Source organism: Nilaparvata lugens, chromosome 6 (assembly GCF_014356525.2).
Source record: "Nilaparvata lugens isolate BPH chromosome 6, ASM1435652v1, whole genome shotgun sequence".
Taxonomy (NCBI): domain Eukaryota; kingdom Metazoa; phylum Arthropoda; class Insecta; order Hemiptera; family Delphacidae; genus Nilaparvata; species Nilaparvata lugens.
In genome coordinates this window covers 28,542,850-28,565,762 of record NC_052509.1, presented here as the reverse complement: position 1 = coordinate 28,565,762, position 22,913 = coordinate 28,542,850, and the positions used below count along the sequence as shown (strand labels likewise).

Below are 22,913 nucleotides of genomic sequence, written 5' to 3'. Positions count from 1 at the left end.
TCAATAGTAAATTTTATTTTCAACCCCATGGCCTCCCTATGGGATCACCCATATCTTGCATTCTAGCAGAGATTTTCATTCACACTATAGAGCAAAAACACATCCTACACAACCATGATCCCAAATCACACATCCAATCCAATAGAATACTCACTTGGTTCCGATATGTAGATGACATATTAATACTATACAGGGGGAACAAACGACAACTTGAAACACTACACACCCACCTCAACCGCATACACCCAAATTTGACGTTCACACTTGAATTAGAAACCAACATCAGCATAAATTTCCTGGATATCACCATCACAAAACAGAACCAATCATTCAAAACATTCAAAATATAAAGAAAGCCCACAACAACCGACACCACAATCCATTGCACTTCAAATCACCCTATCCAACACAAACTTGCAGCCTACAACCACATGCTATACAGATTAATAAATATCCCAATGACAACCACAGATTACAACACTGAACTGCACACAATAAAATATATTGCACAACAAAATGGATACAAACCCTCAATGATTGACAAACTACTACAAAGAATTAAAAACAATAAGAACAATCCGCAAAACTCTGACAAATACAACACTGATAATCATAGAGCATTCGTCACCCTCACATACCACAACAATAAAACTTACAAAATAGCAGCATCATTCAAGAAAATAAAATACAAAGTTGCATACAAAACAAAAAACTCACTAAAAAAACTCTTGTCCCCACACAACACCTCTCAAAATCAATACAATAGCCCAGGAATTTATAAGCTAAATTGTAGAGATTGCAGCAAATTCTACATAGGTAAAACAGCTAGAAATTTCAATATAAGATTCGAAGAACACACAAGAGCCATTACCTATCCGTCCTCCCATTCCACCTTTACAGAACACATTATCTCCACTGACCACACACACCCTGACATAGACAACAACCTCGAAATACTCCACTATTCCCGCAAAAATAGAAAATTAAATGTACTAGAACAGTTTGAAATATACAAACACACCAAACAACAGCCAAACAATATTCTAAATGACCAAATCAACTTTTCCTCCCACACCCTGTTAATCGTTTAAATACTCCTCCATCAACCACCAAAACTCCCCTCCACCCCAACCAAATTTCACCCTCATAACCTTAAACACTTCAGTTCCTGTTTGGCTTGAAAATGTGCAATACCAGTACGAAACGGACGGCGCACATCAAATAATGTGAGTGCTTTTTTCACTTTAAAGTTTTATAAAATTTAATAGTGATAAAGCATTATGATGGCATATGACTTACGACATATGTGGAGTCGGGCCTGGCGGCGCAACACCACACCCAGGACTGGTGCTCCTCTCCGACCAATCCCAGCTTGATGCCATCGCGGGTCATCAGCTGACAGGTGCCGTTGCACCCACTGACCAGCATGTATTCGCCGCGGCTCAAGTAGCTCACGCACAGCGCCTCGAATCCAAGGTTTCGCTCTTTGCCTACCTGTCCAATAATATAAAACATATTAACAATTAAGAGATTGTGTAAGAAGTGAAAAATAATAAAAATGTGTGAAAAAGTTACAATATAAAAACCAAAGTGGAAAAGTGTCGTGTAATATAAAAAAAAGAAATCAGGTGAAAAACTGACTAATAATATGAAATATTGAGTGGAAAAATTTCGAATAACAATAAGATTACTCATTCAATACAGGTTTAATATAAAAAGTAAATTGAAAAGTCTAGTTTATTTGTGCTAATTTAATGATCAGTTAACAACAAGAAATAGGGAAGAAAGTTTCGAGTAGCGGGTGAATTTTAGCATAAAAATTGATGAACATTAATTGATTGATGAAATTTGATTGACCTAGCCTAATCTAGCATACTTCAACCTACCGGTACTAGCAAAACTATCTCATTAAACTTAAATGAATAAATAAATAAATATCTTTATTGTCACAGAATGTTTACACATTATAGACAACGTCATGTTTGGTAACTCTAGTAAATACAAGGCAAACATGAGCCTGCAACAACAAGCACACAAAGTCAATTTTACAAAGTTCAATACATCCATTACACTCTAAATTAGGTATCAATTATATTTCTCAATCACTTATCAACTACTTATATATCATTTATCATATTGATTATATATACATTTTCCAATTTATAGAAAAATAGTCGGCTATTTTATATGGGGTTTCTCCTATTAAAGCTTCCTTTACTTTCAACTTAAAAGCACTTTTACATAAAGATCTTATAGTGGCAGGCAAATCATTATAAGGTTTCACCGCCATATAGGGATTTAGTTTTTGAGATGCACTGTGCTGATACCTAGGAACTCTTAAGCTATTTTCATTTCTTGTTGCATAATTATGGTGGTGTCTATTCACATCAAATTTTTCAATGTTAAAGTGTACACATACAACTGTGAAATAAATATAGAGAGCTGGGAATGTCATCACTCTCATTTTTTTAAACAAAGGTTTGCAGCTTTCTCGGTATTCTGCATTGCATAGGAGCCTCATTACCTTTTTTTGCAACCTGAGAATTTTAATTGTCTCAGGATTATTCCCCCAGATAATAACACCGTAACAAAAGAGGCTCTTTACATGAGCATAATAAACCTTGAGCAATATTCCAACTCCTACTCATGTTCTCAACCTTCTAATAAGATAAAGACCTTTTGAGACGTTCCTTATTACATAGTTAATATGATGATTCCATGTCGGGTGTCTGTCAATCCAGATACCAAGAAACTTGATTGCCACAGGGCAGCTAATGGAATCATCATTTTTTCTAAACGTGAAATAGATATCACTAATTTTGTCCTCATTCAATGAAAGGTTATTCGCCGAGCACCAATCTTTAAAATCAGTTGTGAAATTGGATAGAGCATTTTCAACTTCAGAATTTGTCTTACCTTTAACCCAAAATCATCAGCAAACAAAAAGCCAGAATTAGATTCACTTGCAATAGAGTCAGGAAGATCATTAATGTATAAATTGAAGAGTCTTGAGGTGAATTGGAGTCCCAATGAAGACCCGTGAGGTACTCCATAACTTATGTGTCGACCTTTAGAAAGACTACCATTTTTTTGTATACACAAATTGCGTTCTATTGCTCAAGTATGATAAGATAGTTTTAACTGAGGTTGTATCTAAACCATAATGTTTAAGTTTATTGCACAGAAGTTTGTGCTCTACAGTATCGAATCCCTTTGTCATATCGTATGACCTGAATCCAACACTCGACCCCTGATTCAAATCAGACACAACAGAGCTGATAAGAGAAGAAACTGCATGACTAGTTCCCCTACCTGGTCTCAAGCAAAACTGAGTTTCAGTCAACAAATTGTTTCTTTCAAAAAATTCAGAGAGTTGATTATGCATCTGGTCTGGCCAGAGCATTCGAATTGTAGCGCCAGAATGCCAGACTGCAGTTCTGCCAATAGTAGGCTTGTGTTTGCGCCAGCGCAGACCGTCCTTCTGCTTTGGCCTTGTCGTCCTAGTTTTTAGTCTGTCTTGTCTCGTCACCCCGTTGTTGTGCAAGACCGAATTTGTGTTTGTCATGTAATTTCGATTGGAAATTTCTTGTAAATAATTGTTTGAGTGTCGTGTGAGTGAATTATGAATATAACAGCGTAAATAGTATTGAATTGAATTAATTTGAATCGGATTTGAATTTATAAAGAATCCAGTTTGAGCTTTGTTCGAAACACAGTGTATGACCTGCAAGTTGAACACAGAATCAACGAGAAGGCAGCCCATAAGCAAATAACCTGTCTATTCCCCGATTCCGTCCCACCCTGAACCTGACCAGAACACCTAATAAAGGCTTCGAAGGGCAAGTAGTCAAGATTGGAATAAATCTGGTGAGTTTTTTGCTCTTTTTTATTGTTCATTAATGCAGAGTTTAACTGTACAAATAACCTGGCTCAAATTGAAGATTAAATTTTGCCCCTTGTTTGTATTTGATTATTTGAATAGTAAATTACAGTCCTCTGGTAGCTCTAGCCTGAGCTTTGTTCAGAACATTTTATGTTCCTGCCGAGCCGGGATGAATTTAAATTTGTAATTTGTTGATTAATTCACACACATTGGATTTAAGCAGTTTCGTATTTGTCCAATGTTGGCATGTTGAGAATGGTCTGATCCATGCTCAACTCAAGTTTGTTGTAGCCTTGTTCTAAGAGCAAGGTTTCTTGTCAATTTGTATTTGTCTGAAATTAAATTTATTTCAGTTAAAATTGTAATTGCCTAAAGCTGGGCTCATTGTGCTCTTTTTCAGGAATTTGTTTGTTGGAATTTGTATTGTCCATTTTTTGTACATGTTAGTGAAGGTTAATCACCAGCATGATTTTGTTTGTTCAATTCAACAAGTTATCGTATGTTTGTGAGTTGTTGGAAGAACATTATCTAATCATATAGTTTTGTTCTCAGCAATAACTTATCTTGTGAATTGATAAGATAATCAAAGTTTAACTTTGATAACTTACTAACTCGTGATTTTTCCTTTCATCTAGTTTTGAACTCATTCTTGTTTTATTGTCTGTTGTTTGCATTGTCGGGGCTGAATTGTTTTGTGTATGAGTTCAAGATGGAGGAAAAATTACAGAAACAAATCAGGGTGCATCGCGCTAAACTGGAACAATTGTATGCCAGATTGCAAAGAATTTATGACCTGTCTAAAAATGTCTCTGATCCAAAAGTTGCTGAGCAATTTTCAATCTTGTATCCTCGGGTGTCTCAGACCATTTCGGATTATGAAAAGACAGAATTAGTGGTTAATGAGTTGGAACTTGAGTTGAATAAAGATCATGTTGTAGCATTCAACGACTCACACCTAGATCTGTTTCAGTATATTGAAGTAGCGGCTAACACTCTCAAACAGAAAGAGGCGACTGTCGCTATTGCTCAATCTTCGGCAGCTACAGCAGCTAGTTCACAGCCGGTCGTGTCCGAGTCGGTACTGCCTAAAATCGGCCTTCCAAAATTTGATGGGAACCAGACTCAATGGTCGGTGTTTTATGAACTATTTAAGGCATTGGTACATGACAACAAGAATTTGAATGATCAGCAGAAGGTCCAATATCTTGTAAGTAGACTTACTGGACAAGCAGCAAATATTTGTCATTTGCCACCATTGGCTAACAATTATCAAATAATTTGGCAGGCATTATTGACCCGCTATAACGATCCACGGGCGCAAGTTGATGCCTATTTCAAACAATTTTTTGAATTTCGTCCAATAAAATCAGAATCAAAGGCAGGTTGTATTGCGATTTTGTATGGGTTTTGCAGTTCAATCAATGCATTGAAGAGATTGCGACTCATTGATTTGTCCTCTATCTTGATATTCCTCTATCATGGCTTGAGATTGCTGGATCCAAGTTCTCGTAGAAATTTTTAATCGGCCGTCCGTGACAAGGCTATGCCAACTTATACCGATTATGTCAAGTTCATTGAAAAGCAAATTAAGACTCTTCCTTCTGACGAGAAACAGACTGAATCGTTTAATATGAAGCACAAAAAGGATAATAAATCAAAGGTGTTTGTGGTTCAATCTAATGATTCATCTAACGATGCATCTAGTAAAAAGCCCAATTGTCTGAAGTGCTCAAAACCGGGTCATCGGTTAGTAGATTGTGCAAGTTTCTTGAAAATGACTCCTTGGGATCGTTATTGTTTGATTAAAGGAAAGTTTTGTTGTTTTCGTTGTCTTGATGTGGATCATTTGAGTAGAAATTGTCGTAGTAAAACTCAGTGTGCTCAATGTCGAGAATCTCATCATTCTTTATTGCACTTTTCCAGATCAAGTTCCAATGAAGGTGTTGCGTCCTCATCGAACTCCAAGGCAGGTGGCACATCACCTATTAGTTGTTGTTCTACATCCAACGATGTAGAAAATTCGACCGTTGTGTTGTCGACCGTCACTGCACATGTTCGAGATTGTAATGATCAGCTTTGTGATGTTCGTTTCTTGGTTGACACCGGGAGTCAGTGTCATTTTGTTACAGCCAAATTGTGTCGGCGTTTGAGACTACCATTCCAGCCCATGAAAACCGTTGTTCGTGGATTCGGTGGTGGTACTAGTGAAGTTCGAGGTCGTACTTGTGTGTCGATTCAGTCGAAGTTGGATCCTACCGTCAAGTTTTCGATGGATGCCACAGTGGTAGATAAAGTCATCGACAAGTTGCCTTCTTGTGAAATCGACAGATCCAAACTTCATCATCTTGAAAATCTCACACTGGCTGACGACAAATTCTACCTTCCTAGTAGAATAGATGGCATCATTGGTGCGGAGTTAGTTCCTCACTTGCTACGTGGGAGTCCTAGTATAGGTGAATCGCACGAATTGATGACTGTTAATAGTGTCTTTGGTCACATTCTGATGGGGAGAGCGCCGATTCTCACTTCAACAAAGAATTTGTCGAATTGTTTTACAGCCATCTGTAGTCCATTCGTTAGTAGTCCATCGTTGGATAGTTTTGTGGAACGTTTTTGGGAGTTGGAATCGTGCCCTGCACCAAGCTGTCAACTGAAACCGGAAGAGTTGGAGTGTGAGGTAAATTTTCGGAAGTCTGTACATCGTGTGAATTCTGGTCGTTTTGTTGTTGCCTTGTCATTTGCGGAGCCGCCCAGCAGCTTGGGAGATTCGTATGCTGTCGCCGAACGCAGACTACTGACTTTGGAGAGACGACTAGAGCTTGACAGCAATATTCGTATTTCATATCATGAAATATTGATCGATTACCTACGTCAGGGTCACATGTCATTTGTAGCCGATCAGACAGACCGAGGTGGTTACTACATACCGCATCACGCCATCGTGAAAGCAAGCAGCACTACCACGCCCATCCGAATTGTATTTGATGCTGGTTCCAGAACATCATCTGGTTTGTCATTGAACCAGGTTCTTCATGCTGGTCCCAAATTGCAGACTGACATTTTTGTTTTGTTAGTTAATTTTCGTTTGTTCCCAATCGCACTAGCTGCCGACATTAAACAAATGTATCGACAGATATTAGTGGAGGATTCCTACCGTCGTTATCAGCGTGTATTGTGGAGATTTTCGCCGGAGGATCCAATCGAAATTTATCAGCTCAATTGTGTTGTTTTTGGTGTTTCAAGCTCTCCATATTTGGCGCTTCGCACCGTCCACCAGCTTGTAGAGGAGGATGGAAATCGTTTTCCAGCAGCCAAGGCGAGAATACCAAGAGACATGTTCATGGACGACTTAGTCACATCTGTCGCCACAGAGTCAGAGGCCGCGGAGCTGTATCGTCAGTCCAAGCAGCTGTTTGAGGGAGGAGGTTTCTCGCTCACAAATTGGACTTCAAATTCACCATCAATGTTGGAGAAATTCTCGGAGGAAGAGAAATCGTTTTCGTACAAGGATTTCGAAGCATACAACTCCTTGGCTATTCATTCATTCATTCATTTATTTATCGTCACATTACATCAATTTTTGAGTAACACTCATTTGACTGGTGACATGTCAATACTAGAACAAAATTATATCTAAAAGACTTAGTTCTAACTTCTTAAAAGTAAAATAAATAAATACACTCTATGATGTATCTCATCAAATCACATGGAAATGAAAGTCACAAAAAGTTAAGTTACACTCTACAGCCCCTTTTCACAAATTAAAATTCGGCAGCAGAGTATAGGGCTTTCTCTACTAGCATTTTTCTGACTGTTAGTTTGAATTTGTTTATTGAATCTAGATTTCTGATGGCTGCAGGTAATTTATTAAAATAACGTATTCCAGAGTAGAATGGAGTTTTTTCTAGAGCTGTGTGTCTATGTACTGGAAAAGCAATGAGACTACTATTGCGTGTATTATACCCGTGATTATCTGTGCAAAATTGAAATTTATCTAAATTCTGTTTAACAAAAACCAACAATTGATAGATATAAATAGATGGTAGCGTTAGAATGTTTAGGTTTTTGAAGAATGCTTTGCAAGAATCTCTTGATCTCAATCCACAAATGACTCTTATTATTTTTTCTGGATTATAAAAATTTTACCGCTATCAACAGAATTTCCCCAGAAAATGGTTCCATAGCTTAGATATGAGTAGACATATGCGTAGTAGACGGCCAATAGGGTGCTTTTGTCTAGTGAGTGAGAGAGGGTGAGAATTACAAAATAAGCTTGATTTAGTTTTTTTGCAAGGACCTGAATATGCTCCTTCCAAGTAAAACTCTGATCTATTATAAGTCCCAGGAATTTTGTTGAAGAGGACACTTCAACACTGTCTTCAATTATTGGAAGATGTACTCTGTTCACTGCTGTTTGATTACGAGCAGAGCTAAATTGAATAAGATGGCTTTTATTATAGTTTAAAGATAGACCGTTTGCTTCAAACCACTTTGACATTGCTGACAGTGCACTCTTCAATTTACTTGCAAGAGTGATGTGATCGGGGCTTGTTGCCAGAGCAGTTGTGTCATCTGCATACATAATTAATCTTATATCAGGTGCAGCACTTGTCAGATCATTAATATATACTAAGAAAAGCAAAGGTCCTAGTACGGATCCTTGAGGGACTCCATTTGGGACTAAAGCATATGAAGAAGATTTAGCGGACAATTTATCTCTCACACATTGTTGCCTGTTATAAAGGTATGAGCTGAACCATTTTAGAGCGGTGCCATGTATTCCATAATAGCTTAACTTTTTCAGTAATATCTCGTGATTCACACAATCAAAAGCTTTTGACAGGTCACAGAAGATGCTAGCAGCATGTTGCGACCTGTCAATCGCATGCGACATAACCCTGACAAATTCATAAATTGCACCTACAATGTCCTTGCTCCTACGGAAACCGAACTGATTCTCATTAAATAATCCATTATTTTCAAGATGAGCAGTCAACCTGCTTGCGACCGCCATTTCATATACTTTTGAAAATACAGATAGTATTGCTATGGGTCGAAAATTTCCAAAGTCCTGTGGGTCTCCCTTTTTCAGAAAGGGTAGCACACTGCTGTACTTTAAGAGATCGGGAAACACTCCATATCTGAAAGACTGGTTGACTAGGAAGGTTAAGGGTTTAGCCAAGTTTACAATCTTTGCTATCTTGGGATTGAATTGGCAACCTAGTACTGATCTGTTTCAGTTTTCAGTCAAGAGTGGTGAGGTCGTCGCTACTAAGCGTTCTATTCTGTCAGTGATGGCTCGTATCTATGATCCACTTGGTCTCTTGTCACCGTTTACATTATTTCTAAAGTGTCTTGTCCAGAAACTGTGGAAATTAGGAGTGGATTGGGACGAGAAGCCGCCTGAGTCTATATGCACTCTTTGGGAGAATTGTCAAAAAGAGTTGCCTCTATTGTTGAAATTTGCTGTTCCGCGTCACATTTGTTTGTTTCAGGATTCTCACATCAGTTTGATTGGTTTTTGTGACGCATCATTGTCTGGTTATGGTGCAGTTATCTATTTGAAGTCGCAGAAGGAGAGCGAGGAGCCAAGAGTTGTATTATTGTGTTCAAAGTCCAAGGTAGCACCATCTAAAGTTGTTTCAATACCTCGTTTGGAGTTGTGTGCGGCACTCTTGATGGCAGAACTCATGAATTCAGTAGTCGCTATTATTAGTGAACGTTGTCATGTGTCTCGTATTGTCGCACTCTCTGATTCTAGTCACCTTGTGTTGGATTAATGCTCCATCCGCGAAATGGCAAACTTTTGTTGGTAATCGCGTCGCAAAAATACAGGATTCTTGTATACAGGAGTGGATGCATGTTACCGGAATTGAAAATCCCGCTGACTGTTTGTCTAGAGGTTTATCACCAGTTGAGCTTGTGAACTTTCCGTTGTGGCTCTCAGGTCCATCATGGATAGCAGAGGACGAATGCGATTGGCCCGTTCGAACTCAAATGGAAGAGATAGTGGATCCACCGGAGGCGAAAAAACCGTCAGTGTTGACAGTCACAAAATCTCCTGATTGTAACAGCAATGTAATATATTCATTGATTGGTCGTTGTTCGGATTATGGTCGTCTTTTGAGAATTGTAATTCTTGTTCTCAAATTTTTACGAATCTTACCCCAATCAGAAGAATCAGATTTCGATGTTGCTGAGAGGTATCTATGTAAAGTGGTACAGAAGATACATTTTTCATCTGAATTTGTGCAATTAGAGAAGGGAGAAGATTGTTCTATGCGCCTATGTCGCCTGTCTCCATTCATTGATAGAGGTGTGATTCGCGTCGGCGGTCGTTTGTCTCATGCTGGACTTGAATTTGAGACTTGTCATCAGATGATCTTACCAAAATCCGACGCTTTCATATCGATGTTAATTGATTATCATCACAAGAAGAATTGTCATGCTGGACCTTCGTTATTGTTGTCCTTGATCAGACAGAAATTCTGGATACTGTCTGCTCGCTCTATTATTCGTATTTGTGTCTTTAAGTGTAATCGTTGTTTTCGTGTTCGACCTAGTAATAATGCAATTATTCCAAAAATGGGTGACCTGCCTGCTTGTCGAGTGTCAAAATGCAAACCATTTGAAAATTGTGGTGTGGATTACTATGACGAGACGTCGTAATCCTTGTGTTTTGAAAGCCTACATTTGTCTGTTTGTGTGTATGGCAACAAAGGCGGTACATATTGAGTTGGTATCGGATCTATCAACGCCCATGTTTTTAGCTGCGTTTCGTCGTTTTTTGTCACGTCGTGGACCCTGCCGTGTGATGTATTCCGATTGTGATACTAATTTCGTAGGTGCCAAGGAACAGTTGCGAAAAATATCTCAACTTTTGAACTCGACCGAGTTTCAAACCACATTGACTAGTCAACTCGCCGAACACAAAATTGATTGGAAATTCATTCCCCCTGGTTCGCCGCATTTTGGAGGTCTGTGGGAGGCAAATGTCAGATCTGTAAAGTTGCATCTGTTCCGAGTAATTGGTAATCAACTTCTCACCTATGAGGAACTGAACACTGTATTGGTGCAGATTGAAGGTGTCCTGAATTCCCGCCCGCTGTGTGTACTGAGTGAGGATCCGCGTGAACCGCTGGCTTTAACACCAGCGCACTTTTTGACTCTAACATCGTTGAAATCGTTTCCCATGCGGGACGTGGACAGTGTCCCTGTGAATCGTCTCACCAGGTATGAATTGATCAGTCAACTTATTCAATCGTTCTGGAACCGATGGAGAAGAGAGTACCTGCACGAACTTCAGAGTCGTAAAAAATGGTTGAAATCACCCACTTCTATCAGTGTGGGAACGGTTGTGGTAGTAGACCAACCAAACACACCTCCATTGCAGTGGCCACTGGGTGTCATTGAACAAGTGTTTCCGGGAAGTGACGGCGAGGTTCGAGTGGCGAGTGTTCGCCTAAAAACTGGTATTTATAAAAGACCAGTAACAAAATTATATCCACTCCCAACTCAATAGTTGTTGTGATTGTTGCATTTTTTTTCTTTTGTGTTGTTTTTTGGTGTTGGTGTTTTGTTCTTTTTGGCATGTCTGGATTTTTCCTTTCCTTGGTTTTTTTTCAGTTTTGTAACTTGGCTGAAAAATAGTTTTTCAGAGGCGGGGGTATGGTCTGGCCAGAGCATTCGAATTGTAGCGCCAGAATGCCAGACTGCAGTTCTGCCAATAGTGGGCTTGTGTTTGCGCCAGCGCAGACCGTCCTTCTGCTTTGGCCTTATCGTCCTAGTTTTTAGTCTGTCTTGTCTCGTCACCCCGTTGTTGTGCAAGACCGAATTTGTGTTTGTCATGTAATTTTGATCGGAAATTTCTTGTAAATAATTGTTTGAGTGTCGTGTGTGTGAATTATGAATATAACAGCGTAAATAGTATTGAATTGAATTAATTTGAATTTATAAAGAATCCAGTTTGAGCTTTGTTCGAAACACAGTGTATGACCTGCCAGTTGAACACAGAATCAACGAGAAGGCAGCCCGTAAGCAAATAACCTGTCTATTCCCCGATTTCGTCCCACCCTGAACCTGACCAGAACACCTAATAAAGGCTTCGAAGGGCAAGTAGTCAAGATTGGAATAAATCTGGTGAGTTTTTTGCTCTTTTTTATTGTTCATTAATGCAGAGTTTAACTGTACAAATAACCTGGCTCAAATTGAAGATTAAATTTTGCCCCTAGTTTGTATTTGATTATTTGAATAGTAAATTACAGTCCTCTGGTAGCTCTAGCCTGAGCTTTGTTCAGAACAGCATCAGAGACTCGAATAACTTGGAAAAAAATAGGTACAATATGTATTGGTCTATAGTTATTTAAATCCTTTTTGCTTCGTTTCTTGAAAATAGGTAATACCTTCACATTGTTCAGCTTACTTGGATACACGCCTTTATGAATAAACTCATTGAACAAATGAGTGAGTACCTCACATATATAAGGAGAAGCTATCTTCAATATCAAACAATTAATATTATAAATGTCGTAACATTTACTATTGCTTAAGGAACATATATATTTGAATACATAGTTTCTACCGTTACATGATTAAATTTGAAAAGTCTCTTAGAATTGGATTGACACTTATTAAGGTAATATCTGCTATCCTTATCACTTACATGTACCGGTATGTTTTTGCTTATCCTGTTTATATTATCTATAAAAAATCATTGAAGACTTCAGAGCTATGCTCACTCTGGAAGACTGCAGCTTTAGAGTTCTTATTAGAAATTTTATTCACAACTCTCCATAGTTCCTTATTTTTATTTAGAGACTTATTAATAATATTATTATAGTATACAGTTTTTGCATTTTTCATAGCTTTTTTGTATTTTCTTACTGTATCTTTATATTCTTTCCTAAAGTATTTATAATAATTTAAACTATGAGCATAAATACCAGTCAAACTGTAAAGTAGTTCACACTGCTCTTTGAGTTGATGCAATTTCGCTGTATACCAGCATTTATCAAATGCTGTCTTCTCAATTGTAACTCTAGTAAGTGGAAAAGATGTATTTATAGCATTCATAATCGATTCAAAGAACACATCAAATTTATCATCTATGCTGAGTTGTGAATAAACCTTAATCCAGTTAATCCTATCCATAATTCACAAAATAAAGCAGTATTACTATCATTAATCACTCTCGAGTAGGATCTATTTTTTGGGCTTTTATTCATATTTTCATTCCCTTCATTATTCAAGATGTTCATTTCTATCAGCTATGCATAGTGATCTGATAACATAGTATGTATTATTTTTGATGACCTTTTACTCTCATCTATATCTGTAGCTATGTTGTCTATGCATGTCCCAGGAGTTAAACGTCCTGGCCTAGTCACTTCACTTATCGTTATTTTCAAGTTGAAACAATTCAATAAATTGATTAAGTCATTTGCATTTTTACAGTCAGAGTTGAAATTTATATTAAAGTCACCACATAAAATTAAACTATAGCTAGGACTCGAGACCGTACTGAGAAGCTCATACAAGTAAGACAAGAATTTATTATAATATACTTTACATTTACATTATCACTACAAGGCCTATATACACATATAATTATGCTCTTGATTTTGGGTAATTTAATTCCAACTACTTCAAATATCATTTCCTCGGACATTTCCTTCACTGATTCCAATTCGACGAAATCCAAATCATCCTTAACAAATAATCCTGCTCCTCCATGTATCTTATCGGTTCTACCATAAACGGACGCTGTTTTATAGTGAGGAATTGAAATATTTGTCAGATTATCATTTTTCACCCAGTGCTCAACAACAGCTACCACAGTAGCGTTCTGCTCATGTACGACTAATTCTAAATAATCCATTTTATTAGTTAATCCCTGAGCATTCCAGTAAAATAAGTTCACATTTTTTGATTTAATATTCATATTTTTATTTTTAGATACTTTATTGGTGTGATAATTTACTGTTCCGAGGTCCTACGTGTCACTAAACTCTTGTATTTTTTGTTTATCTATCTCAGATGCAGGACCATTTACTAGTTTTCCGAGCAATTAAAATACCCTAATTCAATTATTCTATTACTAGCAGCATCGTTACACTCCAACATTTCTTCTATTTCGTGTGCTAGTGCAGCTTTTCCTTTTCCATTCAGATGCAACCCATGCCTAGTAAACTTATCTCTACTCAAATCAGATAGCTCTATAACCTTGACGTTTTTAAGCTTTCTACATATTTTTTTATTATTCTATTCGTTTTCCTAATTTCCTCGTTAACACAAGACCAATCAGGAAGGTCATGTCTGATCGGTAAAGTGGAAACTAATACATTTGTGAAAGTCAATAGCTGAAGAAGAGTAATCAATCCTCTCAGAAATTTCGCTGCCTGATTGCAATACACATCATTGCCACCCCCAATAATAACTATGTGATCATCTTTAGAGAAACTATGAGATTCACTCTTTATGTTGGAGGAAATAGGTTCAAACTTTGCTCCTGACATGACAAACCCGCTGACTCGTTTACCCAGTTTGGACTCATCAAAATGATGCACTAGATCCCGGCTGTGGCTACTCCCATAAACTCTGATTACACTACCGTCATTCTTATTACTAGAATTTCCGTCTACCTTATCACTAGTACAACTCTCATTATTTGCAATTTTTTTCCGCTTAGTACATGAGGATTTGAGTACTCCTTTTTTTACTATTTTATTATTGGATTGATTGACAACCGTCCCTTGTTTAAAAGAGACTGGTTTCAGTACCTCACATGCATTATTCAACATTCTCCATCTATAATTAGCAGAATTGAATTTATCATTCAAAGAGAGACCCTCGGTTAAACTTGTAACTGTGTTATTTGATCGAAACCGAAACACCTCTTCAACAAAATACAATGCATATACACCACAATCAAAGCTATTATTTTTACGTGGACAAGGCATAGTAACTAATTTTTCTGAATTGAAATAAGTAACAATCCTCCCTACCAAATCTTCAGCAGATCTATAATTATATTTATCGAGAGAATCAAAACTGAAAAACCTATTGAAGATCTTATCAAACACTACTACACTCCGATGAGAGCCTGACCAACCGTCATCGGTGCATCCGTCCTGTTTACTATCACTCATCACAAATGCGATATTATTATTTTTTACTACAGTATTTCATTCAGAAATGATGTATCAGAATTTCTATCGTTAATGATCATACTAGTTACACTAGGCAAAACTATATGACTTCCTGGATAAGAGTTCATTAAAAAATTACAGAAACAGTCATGTCGGCATCAGCGATAAGCTCTGTTCTGAGAAAACGTCCAAGCCGATCCATGAGAGTACCGTCTAGTGAGCTGATCTCCGCTCTCTTGTCCTGCCCCTAGGCTCGCTGCATGACATATTCATTAGACGGATGTCTAACTCCATCGATCTATGGCGGCGCTCCACTGCTTCTCAAGTACCTCAATCCGCTCCCTCAACTCCTCGTTCTCCTGTTGTAGTTCTCCCAAGAACGCATCATTGGTGTCGTCATGTGCTTCTTTCACAGGAGTAGAGATTAGCACTTGGTTTTCTATGCCCTCCGATGTGTCATGTGAGTGCGCCCCCGAAACATCACGCACAATAGACAAGCCAGAGTTCGTTACGAGTGATACGGTACAGTTTTTCGTCAGACATCTCCATACATCACCCTTACTTGTTGATGGAGCTTTTCGAAATTTGAAACCCTTCTAAAGGATCGCCGGGTGGCCTTTGGTTGTTTTACACGATTTTATTGTCGAGCTCATGTCACTCATTTAATATGATATATAACTAACTAAATCTATAATGAAAAGTTATAGTCCATATACGTATTGGACAAGATCAACACGTGTTCATATCAACAATCAGGTGACCCTCAAAAGACGGAGAGATGAAAGTAAGGGAAATAACAAAGTTTCTTAAATTCTTTACCAGAGTATCTGATACTGATAATCTCTTATCTCTTATCGCCTATGTGAAAAATGTTTCTACCTGACAAATAACTGTCACACTGTCAATTGGTTACCGAAAAAAAAGTAACTGAATGCGGAGTTGATTGTTCAATTTCAAAACCTCCCGCCGCTGTGGCTCGATCAGAACTACGCGTAAACAAATCTACAGGTTGCTAGGATACTAGATTTCCCGCCTAAATGTTGAAAGTTCGCCCAGCTGATTGCACTCACTAGCGGTAAAAGAACACTCGAATTCAGAAACGAACTATACTATCTTATCTTATCACTTGAAGCAGTCCAAAAGTGAAAACAATAGTTCAGTTCTTATATAGCTGTATACATCTGTCACTCGATAAGTTCCCGGATTTATATTCATGTTGAAAAAGAGAAAACGTGCAATGACAAACCACTGTCTACTCAGTTTAGCTGGTTGAAACTTGGGTTAAGTAGATAGTCAGAAATAAAACCACCGATCACCAATAAAAAACTCACAGTGCACAGGAAATTAATTTCACAATACAGCAACTACCACTTTGTGATTCACAATATCGTAAGTAAAACTTGAAACTTCACCATTAAAATTTTAGATTTAATGTTGATATGAAGAGCTATATTAGAGCCTGCTTATATATCCTGCGCATGCGCATTCCTCTTATAAAAACAAACACTGTTGAAGAAGTTGTCATAGAACGTTGTATATTTCTGAACAATTTCACGGAGAAGGTTCATGTGTGCACTAATGGCTTAGTTAGAAAAAGCCAAGTTGCACTTTTGAATACTAATGCTGGGTTAGGTAAACTTTGAACTAAGTAATGATATAAACGATTGATTGCCAACAATAGTATATCTTTTTATCTATTTTCTATATATCTGAAACAGAAAATACTCATATATCAATTGAGTTCAATTAAATTGCACAGTGCTTACCATTTTTCCATTCAGAGAGTAGAAAGAGAGATTATGACCCCAGTCGGTCACACACAGAATATCATAGCTATCTTCCCTGCAACAAGTATCCAGAAAGTTGTAAAATTTGCTGAAATAATAGATGCTATGAATACTTATGCAACAACCAATAAATGACATAATAAAGTAATCTGAATGACTTTGCATCAGGAATGAACATGAATAAGAAGAATAAGAATGAAAGTTTTATTCCTTCAGGGCACAAACAATGCTTGTGTTGAACAACATGATTTTATTGACACTAATTTATAGCTGCAGTGTTTGAAAAAACTCAGTAAAAATGGGGTTTCCCACCATTAAATTTTTGAGGTCAAATATACTAGATGATTATTATTTTGATTCAACGTAAACGTCTAACAAATTGGAATAAATCATTTACGGTCTGAGTAGATTTTTGCCACGCCTTCTTCTATCAGAATTCCCAGTGTCGCTCTGGGCCGGCTAGACTCAGTCGGCATCTGGGGTGCGCCGCTGCAGGAGACGGGAGGCTTGGTGTGGTGTCCGTCAACCACCCTCGTTCGAGTCGGGGGTTGGAACAGGGTCTTGAGTACTTTGCTGAAATGCTTCCCTCTTTTAGGAAAGAGGGGACGTGCTTTGCACTGCCTAACAGGGTTGGGTGTGGAGTGAGAGGAATAGAAACGATCTGGTGTCTGCCGTGAGTGGGGTCTCTGGTACGGGAGAAACGTTCCCGATTGTCACTAGATGTCCTCTTGCTATTCAAGTCCGAAATAGCAAGATATAAGAGCCTCGGAACTGGTCGTCGTAGCTGGTCACCGGGTCCCTAACTTCGGGCACCGGCTGTTTCCTGTGGCTAGGATCGGGTCTCGGGGTCGAGAAAGGCCTTCCCAAGCCTTACTCGAGGTCCTCTTGCTATTCTATTCCGAAATAGCAAGGTAGGTGAGCCCTTGCACCGGGCGTCACTACTGGTCACCGGGTCCCGAACCTCGGGCACCGGCTATTACCTGCGACTAGGATCGTGTCTCGAGGTCGAGAAAGGCGTTCCCAAGCCTTTCTCGAGGTCCTCTTGCTTTTCCTGTTGGAAATAGCAAGGTAGGAGGTCCCTTACACTCGGCGTCGCTGTTGGTCACCGGGTCCCTAACCTCGGGCACCGGCTATTTCTTGCGGCCAGGATCGTGTCTCGGGGTCGAGAAAGGCGTTCTCGATCCTTACTCGAGGTCCTCTTACCGTTCCTGGTCCTATTGATGATGTACCAGGGTCTAGTCAAGGTTTGGCCAAAAACCCGACTTGTCGCCACTGGTCGAATCAGGCAAGCTGCTGCCAAAAGTCGTCGAAGTGGTCGAACAACACTCACCCGCTGTGAGTGCTGAATCTCGGAGCTTCCAGCGCCTTCGGTCAACTCCAGTTAACCTAAGACGCAACTCCTAGAAGTCGAATGAGTCGGAGTACACTCTCGACACGAGTTGTACTCTATTGCTAGCTGCGCGCTGCTTCCTTCACTGGTTCTCTACCGACCGCTTGCACTGGACTCCCGCACTAGACTGAGCTCCTACTAGCTCTTCACGAGCCTCCCTCAGTAGCAGAGAGGGAGGGGGTAAGGATGCGCGGCACTGTTGAGCAGTAGCTCAGCGGCCGGCTTGCTCGTTGGACAACGAGATTTCATCAAGAGATTACCGAGCGTCTTCAAAACTAGCCCTAAACTCAATTCCCCTCATTAGTTACGATATACATCGTGACAACGGCATGTGCATTGTAGAAAGAATTGAACTACGTTTTCGCAATGTGATGTGAGAGTGTAATGTTTCACTACCTCAAGTTCAATGCTTTTAGGACTAAATAATAAAATTGATGTTTTTAATGAAGCTCAACTAGATTTTAAATATATATGAAGTTTTAGAAAACTCTGTGCATTTTAGTTATCGTAGAATAATATTCTTACAACATAATGTGTTATGTTTCATGACCTAAAATACAATCTACGGTACTTGATCAAAATCTAGTAAATAAAAAACATCTCAAGAGATAATTCAATGTTAACCTCATTCTTTTTTGAAACTTTTATTTGTGAAAAATTGGGAGAAGACAGTTTTGGGCTATGCCTGTTGTCTTCTCCCAATCATATTATATATTATAATTATGATTTATGATTGTCAATTATTGATTGTCAATGTGAATAACTTTGAATATAGCCAACAATTAACTGCTGGAAAACAAATTGTAAATTATGCAGTGGAAAGCTGCATTGATATAGAATGTTTGGTTTGAAATTGTAGTGACAACATTCTAAATGAATATATATTAGATCAATAAAATTAATAAATTTTTAAGCACAAATTCAATTATTTACGTGAACTAAAGCGTGATTTTCAGTTGTTATATCACATCAAGTTACAAACCAACACAACACTTCTGTACTAGCCAAGGTGGCTTTCTTCTTTGGTTTAGACCTGTAGAGAAATTTTCAAGTTAGTTCAGAAGTCACATACCAAAAAAAAAAAATTTTCATAAAACGACGGTCTCTAAATACCTGAATTTGATAGTACATGATTTTATAAATGTTTTGAAATAGACATCTTTGTGAAAGGTTTATTCCTAACATTTCTTGAGGCCTATTTTCCGATACACTAGTATGGTATTTGTTACACTCCTGTATGCTTTGAAACAGTATAGCTTAATATAGCAGTAACAGTACAGTAATTTGAAACAGTATAGTATAGTAGTAGAATTGCATTGTTGATATCCTCGTTGTTAGAGCAGACTGTAGATTTAAGAAGTACTTACTGATAATGGTATCGTATATAATCATTATTTTATTATGACCAGTTACGTCTTGACCAATTTTCTATAATGATTTCTAATTTGTCGGACTTCACATGTTTTCAATGTCTAAAAATGCAAATATAGTACCAAATAAGTATAAAATTCTCATGTAAATATACGGTATTATGAATGGTATGAAGTTTTCATACGCCATTAGAATTTACTATTTAGCATGGAATCAAGCTATTCAAACTGCCCAACCAGACATATTATAATCCATGTATTGACCACGTAACACCATGAATACTGATACTTATTCTATTTTCAGGAAATATCGAATCAATGACGATGTACTGACTAAGAATTCTACTATGCATTGAATAATGACAATGCACTGACTAGAATTATTCTATGACGAGACTGACTTGTGTGGACTCCATGCGAGCGCGAATATGGGCGCATCGGCGCCGCCCGGCCGCTCTATCTTGACCTTCTCCTCGCCGGCCTTGTTGCGGATGGACACGTTGCCCGATGCAAGGCCTAGCGCCAGGTACTGGCCGTCATTGGTCCACGAGCAGGCATTGATGCGGCCGCCCCCACTCTTGTGTTTGGTGACCGCCTTCTGCTCGGCTGACCACAGTGCAAAGTCGCTCACTGCGCAGCTGGCCAGGTGCTGCGACACAGGATTGTAGGCCAGGCATTGGATCGCGTCGCTGTGTCTACAACAATCATGTCACCATTCAAAATATAGATCCTCGCATTGCTAATAAAACAGTTTAGTAAGAATGAATTAATTGGTCTAATGATGAATGATTAACCCGAAATTGATCAATTTCAGGTTTCCAGTTTTTTAAGAATATGCAAAGAATCTGAACACTGTAATAAATTCAACCATTGGAAGACGATTTTATCATCTGAAATCAAAGTATTCGTAATTGTGCCCATTTTTTCACTTCTCAAATCATGATTTATATTTGGAATACTTACGAATACTTGAGAACACCTTCCAGCTTCGATGTCCATATGATAACAGTTTTGTCAGCACTCCCCGATGCGAATCTTTTTCCATCTTTCGCATAGCAGACACAATAGACTGTATCTTTGTGGCCTACGAATAAACCATAAGAGAATGGATAAACACATTAATTGAACCTATAGACAATGGTATAAACAATTTTGAGAGTATAAACTTATTAAGTAATTCAAGTTACAGTATCACCAATTTTATTCCTTCTGTATGTAAATGAGATACTTAGTTTAGACTTAGGAGGTTTGGTGTTTTCATTTTCTGACGACACTGAGCTGTTGTTTGGAGAAAGCACTAGGCAGAAAGTCTATGGAGCCACCTTTAGAGGCATCTTCACTCTGAAGGGATGGTTAGACGTTAACTCCCTAAGCTTAAATTTAAAAGAACAAAATATATTGCTCTTTCAAAAATATCTATGGACATGATAATACAAATTGTACACTTGAATTGCATATAGATTGTAATTTATTTGATGATGCTTTCTGTAGCTGTACTGAGATTGTAACGACTAGTCATATAAAATATTTGGGCTTGATAATCGAGGAGGGATTCGAGTGGAGAAGACATATCGAATACCTGTGCGATAGATTAAGGTTTATCTCGTACAATTATTTAAAGTTGAGGTCGATACTTGATTTATTAAATTTAGGAATGTTTTATTTTGCAATTGCACAATCTTTGTTAATTTATGGCTTGATGGTTAGGGAAGGTGATCAAGACACTCTTCTGTTACCACTATATTGTCCAGAAAATGATAATAAAAACCATCTATTCTATATAAATTGATTGATTGATTGATTGATTGATTAGCTGCCTTTATTAAAAACCTAGGAGGGCGAAGTTAGGGCGCAGCCGGCCCTCTCTTACACTTAACCCTCCAATACAATTCTAAGTAAAACTAAAACACTATACAACAAAGATTATAAGATAAAATAAAACAATTTACAAAATAATAAAATTTTCAAATAGCGAATGAAAGAAAGAAAAAAAAACAAAATTTCTTTCTAATTTGAATCAGTGAAAATAATACAATGAGAAAAAGAGAAAACTGAAAAGTGAAAACGGAAGAAACGTCTGTTCAAAATCCATAGATCATTTCGATAGAAGAAAAAAGAAGAAAGAGAGGAATAAATTAAAGAAGGAAGAAAGGACACACACACACACACACACACCACACACACACACACACACACACACCACACACACACACACAAACACACACGTTAAGATTTAGTGAACATTCCAGCCGAGTCCACCACCTCTGATCCACCGCAAGACAGCCGCACCGAACCGACGATGTCCCTCAACAAGCCTTAGCTCAGCAGGCAGAGAATTCCACAAACTACAGGCTGTCACAAGGAACGACTTGTTGTACATAACAGTCCTATGTGTTGGGACAGCCAGCAGATGGGATCCATGCCGCGTTCCTCCACGACCAAAGTCACCCAAGTAACGGTACTCTACTGCCAGATACTTAGGGGTTTTAGTTTTCAATATCTTATAGAGGAAGCACAAAGCATGATGTGATCTACTCTCACGCAGCTTCATAAGTTCAAGTCTGTTAAAGTATTCAGTTACATGGTCGTCACGTCTCAGGTTAAAGATAAAGCGAACACAGTAATTATGTGCACGCTGCATCCTCTGCAGAAGTTGAACTGTCATGTCAAGAGTTACAATGTCACAGTAGTTGAAGATCGGGAAGATCAGAGTCTTGACCAACATAACCTTCGTTGAAAAGGGAATGAAGTTAGAGATCCGTTTCAATGTCATAATCCCCCCAATGACCCTGTTACAAGTCTGAGTCACGTGGCTGGTCCAGTCAAGAGTCATTGAAAGTCCTAGATTTTTCACGTCAGAACTGTATTGCAATTGTATGTTATTCAATTTTATAAATGGTCCGTTAGTTATGTCAATTGTGTTTAAAAGTCTTGAATAACCTATGACTATTGATTTTGATTTAGTTTCGTTAATTTTCAGTCCATTATTCTCAGTCCATCGTACCAAACGAGTCAAGTCAGCATTGACCTCATCAACTGTGACGTCGAAGTCATTTTTCTTGCAGTGCCGGTATACTTGCAAGTCGTCGGCATACAGGTGATGTCTGGTCGTGAGTAGAGTGCTTGTCACGTCATTTATGTAGATGCTGAACAGCAGAGGACCCAATACCGAACCCTGAGGAACTCCTCTGTTCACTTCACGCCACCGTGAAGAGGCATCCCCGACTCTCACACACTGACACCGACCCTGAAGATAGGACCTCACCCATGCCACAGTGGAGTTGGAAAAACCTAAGTTTCTGAGTTTATAGAGTAAAGTGGGATGGAAAATGCTAT

At 38.3% G+C, this 22,913-nt stretch overlaps 1 protein-coding gene across 1 annotated transcript in view; it reads right to left on the bottom strand.

Moving 5' to 3' along the window:
- LOC111053694 (intraflagellar transport protein 122 homolog) overlaps nt 1-22,913 on the bottom strand; it is a 128,839-nt gene that overhangs the window by 82,990 nt on the left and 22,936 nt on the right. Inside the window, 4 exon segments of the mRNA XM_039431419.1 lie at nt 1,300-1,494; nt 16,797-16,872; nt 19,979-20,272; nt 20,541-20,661. Of these exon segments, the coding sequence (XP_039287353.1) occupies nt 1,300-1,494; nt 16,797-16,872; nt 19,979-20,272; nt 20,541-20,661 (686 nt within the window).